We start from the raw sequence: 6,000 nt of genomic DNA, 5'->3' as shown, positions 1-6,000 counted from the left end.
ATCACGAACGGGATCATGGGCAAGAGACGTGGTCCATAATTTGCTACAGATTTCTCTGTTGAATTGGTCTTCGTCCGCGCAAAATGTAACAATGAACAATGCTTTCTAAAACGGTGTCGTCATGTCCTTGGGATGATTGTTTTTCAATTTGGTCCCTAAACAATTTAAACTTAACAATTAAGATCTTAATCAGTAATAATTGATTTCTAATTATGTCCTTGGATTAAATTCAATTGAATCCCTGAGTTATAGCACCATTTATGCAACAGTCCTGAGTTTTTGGACTATTCAATTTGGTCCTTGGACTTTAATTTTCTAGCAATTTTTCTTTGTATGAGCTCTAAACTCTGGTGTTTCTTCAATTGAACCCCCAATTCCTTTAATTAATTAAATCAAAGTTTAATTAAGTCCTCAAACTCATCAATTCCTTAATTAAGCTCATGATTTCATTAATTAAACTAATCCAAATTTTAATTAAATTCTCAAAGTTATTAATTCTTCAATTTTTGACCAATTGACTCTCAAATTTTATTTGAATCATGTATTTTAAGATGCTTAAACTATATATGAATTTTTATTTGAAGGCTTGAAATATGTATGAATTTTTATTTGAAGCATGTTTTTTAAGGTGCTTGAACTATGTATGAATTTTTATTTGAAGCATGAATTTTTTTTTAATGTATTTTAAAATTCCTTACGATTCTACGATCTGTTTTTACGATCTGAGTTTATGAACGACTTTCTGTGTTGTGTTAAAATTGTGATTTTAATAACCTTGCTTGCCAAGTACACATCAGTAGCCAAATACTGGACCTCCACGACCTTACTATCCTTTAACATGTCAAAAGTTTTTGAAGTCGTCATAATTGAGGTGGGCTAGGTTTCAATGAAATACACATAAAATATCCTGGAAATTATATGCATAAAACATTTAGTGAATGAATATATTAAAATGATATATTTTTTTATTTTTTAAAATTTATTTTTAATATCAGCTATTAAAATAATTTAAAAATATAAAAAAATTAATTTGAAAAAGAAATTAAATTTTTTTAGAATTAAAATTAAGAATGGAGTTTTGAAAGTTGTAATACGCGAGAATGTGAAAACTTCAAGAGAACGTTTTTGATCAGCAAAACGTAAAAAAAATCAGAGTTTATAAAATCGAAAGAGATTAAAAATCAAAGATCTCTTCACAGTGCTATAATATTAATATTTAGTAGGACAAATTGAGTGCAAGTATTAGTACATATAAAATTGTTTATTTAAATAATTTTTAGAAACAACGAGGAAAGCGGAAATATGTATTTCGGAACGGAAAATACTTTCTGAAAGTTATAAAAAAATTTAGATATATTATATTATTTGCTGATTATATCAAATTTGATCCTCAAAATTTTAATTGCTATATATATATATATATTATTTTTGAATATTTATTTTTCAATATCATCTCTTATAATTTAATTTTTATAGTAATAGTCCACAGAATGAATATATTTACAAAAAAATATAAAAATAAAGAAAAAAAATAAAGCAAAATGTGAGGAGCCTACAAATAAATCAACGAAGTCCTCCAAATATTTTTGAAATTTTCTATTATGAAAAAGAGATTTATTTGTTTAAATATCAAATTATAATGAGCAAAAAAATTATAACCAAGGCCTAAAGGTGCGTTTTGCCAAGCACACCCGTAGGCATTTATTTTTCAAACCCCGGAGAGGCATCATGGAATCAGGCTGCGAGACACATGGTTTCAAAAATAGGTGCTAGGACAAAAGGGGGCAGGTGATGCGGAAGGTGTTTGTGGTTATCTGTGCTGACAAATCTAGAATACCGAAAGCTTACGGCACTTTTGCTAGTTTGCACTTAATTTTAGTCTTTAATGCCGCCATGCTAAATAAAATACACAACTCTAAGACAACAAGGAAAATAAATAATAATAGAATTTACGTGGTTGACTAAAAATTAGATTAATTTGCTTACAAGAAAAAAATTACTATATGATATAAAAATCACAATAATATTTCATTAATAGAAAAAAAATTAATAATTTCTCTTCTAATAAAAGTAAACACTCTAGAGCTTCTCTCACAAATATCTCATATATTTCATTGGATTGCTCTCCTTTTATCTCTCCTAAATGGTGTGTCTTTAATGCCTCCAAGCTAAATAAAATACACAAAAGAGTCATAAGAGTGTAATTGTTGTTGTTTTTTAAAATATTTTTTATTTAAAAAAATATATTAATAATATTTTTTTTATTTTTTTAAAAATTATTTTTAAAATCAGTATATCAAAATAATTTAAAAACATCAAAAATATATTAATTCAAAGAAAAAAAAATTTAAATTTTTTTTAAAAATACTTTTAAAAAACAATTTCAAACAGGCAATAAGACACCAAGAAAAATAAATAATAATAAATTCAAGAATTTACGCTAGTTGACTAAAAAATTAGATTAATTTGCTTATGAGAAAAAAAATACTATATAATATAAAAATCACAATAATATTTTATTAATAGAAAAACAATTAATAATTTCTCTTCTAATAAAAGTAAACATTCTAGAGCTTCTCTCACAAATATCTCATGTAATTTCATTGGATTACTCTCCTTTTGTCTCTCCTAAACGGTGTGTTTTGAAAGCCATGAGATGCAACCTAACCTATTTATTGTTGGCTGGGCATCCCATCCTTCTCTCCACAGAAAGTAATGTGTTTTTATAGTATGTCACGATCGATCTTAACTACACACAAGTTAAAGTTCGATCAAAACAACAAACAACAACAACGATGAACTTACCTCTCCTGTTTGTTTTTCTTTCAGGCTTCGATTCCTAAGTCACAATATCCAAGTAAATAAAAGGGCAGAGATTTTATACACTTCAAGAACAGCAAGTTATAGAATCACAGATTCATGGCTTGGATTTGGACTTCTCTAGCCTTTGTTGCACTTATCTTTCTGCTCCGATGGTTAAGCACCGAGAATAAGAGACTACCGCCTGGTCCAAGAGGGTTTCCAATTTTTGGAAGTCTTCATTTGTTAGGGAAGTTCCCTCATCGAGCTCTTCATCAGCTTGCTCAAAAATATGGCCCCATCATGCATTTGCAGTTAGGCCTGGTGCCGACCATTGTTGTCTCTTCGCCTGAAGCTGCCGAATTATTTCTTAAGACCCATGACCTTGTTTTTGCTGGCAGACCACCTCGCGAGTCTGCAAGGTACATCTCTTATGGACAAAAAGGCATGGCTTTTGGACAATACGGTTCGTATTGGCGCAGCATGCGTAAGATGTGCACAGTAGAGTTGCTTAGTAGCTTGAAAGTTGCATCTTTCAAGGCAATGAGAATGGAGGAGCTTGATCTGTTGATTAAGTACATTCAAGAAGCTGCACAGGAACGTGTTGCTGTCGATCTGAGTGCCAAGGTTTCGTCCCTCAGTGCTGACATGAGCTGTAGAATGGTGTTTGGGAAGAAATATTTAGATGAGGATCTTGATGAGAGGGGATTCAAATCTGTGATGCAAGAGGTCATGCATTTATCAGCAGCTCCACACTTGGGAGATTACATTCCTCAAATCGCAGCTCTTGATCTCCAGGGACTGACAAGACGCATGAAGGCTATTTCCAAAGTGTTAGATGTCTTTCTTGACAAGATTATTCACGAGCATGTACACTACCAGGAGAAGGGCAAAAACAAGGACTTTGTTGACGTCATGCTAAGTTTCATAAAATCCGAAGAAAACGAGTACCTCGTCGATCAAGGCTGTATGAAAGCAATGATGCTGGTAAATGAGCATTTTATCTTTTAATCTTGATGAAAGAGTTAAATTAACTACTCAACAATGGTGGCACATTACTAATCTAAATATCTTTTAATTTTGCAGGACATGCTTGTGGGTTCAGTGGACACTTCAGCAACTGTGATTGACTGGGCACTCTCAGAACTGATAAAAAATCCACGGGTTATGAAGAAACTGCAAAGAGAACTAGAAGAAGTAGTGGGAAAGCGAAGGATGGTAGAGGAATCAGACTTGGAGAGGTTGGAGTACCTAGACATGGTTGTGAAGGAAACCTTGCGGTTCCATCCAGCGGGTCCTCTGATGATCCCTCATGAGGCCACGGAGGACTGCGTTGTGAATGGCTTCCACATACCGAAGAAATCACATGTTATAATCAATGTATGGGCCATTGGTCGAGACCCAAAAGCTTGGACCGATGCAGAAAAGTTTTATCCAGAGAGGTTTGTTGGCAGTGACATTGATGTTCGGGGCCGCGACTTCCAGCTTATTCCATTTGGCACTGGCCGCAGAAGCTGCCCTGGAATGCAATTAGGGCTGACTGCGGTGCGGCTGGTGGTTGCGCAGCTGCTGCATTGCTTTGACTGGGAACTTCCAAATGGAATATTGCCATCTGAAGTGGACATGACAGAAGAGTTTGGTCTCGTACTCTGCAGGTCCAAGCATCTACTAGCTATTCCTACATATCGCCTTAACAAATGAAGCTAAATGTGTCGGTGTCTTGTTTTAGATCAAAATAATGTTCCCTGCTAAATTAATTCTGTGTGCTTTCTTGTTCATCACACTCTTCAAAGGATTTTACCATCTTTTTAAGAGCAACCAAATGAGGTATATGCCATTTCTTTTGGAAAACTAGATAAGCTATTCTCTGTCCGAGCGATGGAAGAAGAATACATATAAAAGCACCATTAGAGTTGATGACTTTGTTTATACAAAGCACTAGCGATTCATAGACACAGCATGATTGTTTGCTTTATGCATACCAAGTGTTAATAAATCAGAAGCAAATCTAGCTGTTTATCAACTAGGTGTGACTACGGCCTCCAAAACCAAGGTCATAGAAAGCATAAAAAACAGAAGAGTTTAATATTTTATTAAATAAATATTGAATGATGAAATAAAAAAAATATTACCTTACAAAAACGATAAAAAACTAAAATAATCTTAAGCAAACCTCATGAAGTTAGGTTAATTTCAAAGCTTACAACCAGTGAAATCTTAGACACAGGTTTAACTAAGCTCAATTTCAAACCAATTATATGTTGAAGAATTAAATCAGGTAAAAAAATACTGCTTTTGAAAATTATGCAAAGCAAAAAGATAATAATTAAAAAATTGAAAATGAAATCTATCACGAAAAAAATTTATTGAGGGTGAATTGAAAAAAGAACGCAACTCTAAAAATTATATTAGACTATAAAAAACAATAATAAAAAGAATAGAGATCAAATTCGACAAAGTAAAAAATTAAATGATGATGAAATCAAAAAAAAATATAATTTAATAAATTATTCCAAAAAATTTATAACAAAAAAGCAAGGACTAAATAAAAAAAGAAATAGATGTTTAAGGGTTGACAGAAAAATCAAGTGTCAGGGCACAGACATTGAGAAAGAGAGAGGAAAGAAAGAAAAAAAAAGAAGAAATAATGGACGGTGACAAATTTGACCTCTTATCAATGCACACAACACATATCCAATGAAAAGGCACTAAGATGAAGCAGAAGCCACCTTGAAAGAGCCTTTTTAGCCCTGGAATCAACCTCACGTGCTGTTTGAAGATGGCCGAGTAGTTGACGTTACACAACACCTGTTTATCTTTTTTTTTAATTATTAAAATACTCAAATGACCCCACCCCAACCAATTTATATAAAAAAAACTAATAATAAAATGACACAAATACCTTTTAACCTAAGAGCTAAATTATGTGACATCAAGGATATCAATGTCTTTTTACCATGCAACAATATTGAAAATAATGAAAAGGGCCTCCATATACTTTTTTATTTTATTTTTTATTACAAGAGTAAAAATGTTATTTTACTGTGTATTTTTAATTAAAAATGAAAAAAATAAGTAGAAGCTCAAAATTTTATTTCTTATAAGAGTAGTGTTATAAATCTAAAGACAAAATACTTGTACTGCCGCTAATCAATTATAAAACACCAAAATTATCCCAATACAAAAACTATTTTACCCTCA

At 32.0% G+C, this 6,000-nt stretch overlaps 1 protein-coding gene across 1 annotated transcript; it reads left to right on the top strand.

The window, feature by feature from the left end:
- Positions 1-2,702: 2,702 nt before the first annotated feature.
- LOC118043613 (cytochrome P450 71AU50) lies at positions 2,703-4,714 on the top strand. Its single transcript, XM_035051640.2, has 2 exons — positions 2,703-3,786; positions 3,886-4,714. The coding sequence occupies exons 1-2, from the start codon at positions 2,920-2,922 to the stop codon at positions 4,498-4,500; spliced, it is 1,482 nt and encodes a 493-aa protein (XP_034907531.1). The 5' UTR covers positions 2,703-2,919; the 3' UTR covers positions 4,501-4,714.
- Positions 4,715-6,000: the final 1,286 nt, after the last annotated feature.

Source organism: Populus alba, chromosome 7, assembly GCF_005239225.2.
Source record: "Populus alba chromosome 7, ASM523922v2, whole genome shotgun sequence".
Taxonomy (NCBI): Eukaryota; Viridiplantae; Streptophyta; class Magnoliopsida; order Malpighiales; family Salicaceae; genus Populus; species Populus alba.
Note: the sequence above shows the minus strand (reverse complement) of the source record. Positions and strands in the feature narration are given on the sequence as shown.

Excerpts from the sequence above, each read along its gene's own strand:
- LOC118043613 (XM_035051640.2), top strand. The coding sequence starts at position 2,920 with ATGGCTTGGATTTGGACTTCTCTAGCCTTTGTTGCACTTATCTTTCTG. Across the intron at positions 3,787-3,885 it reads GTATGAAAGCAATGATGCTG|GACATGCTTGTGGGTTCAGT; the intron begins GTAAATGAGCAT and ends TTAATTTTGCAG.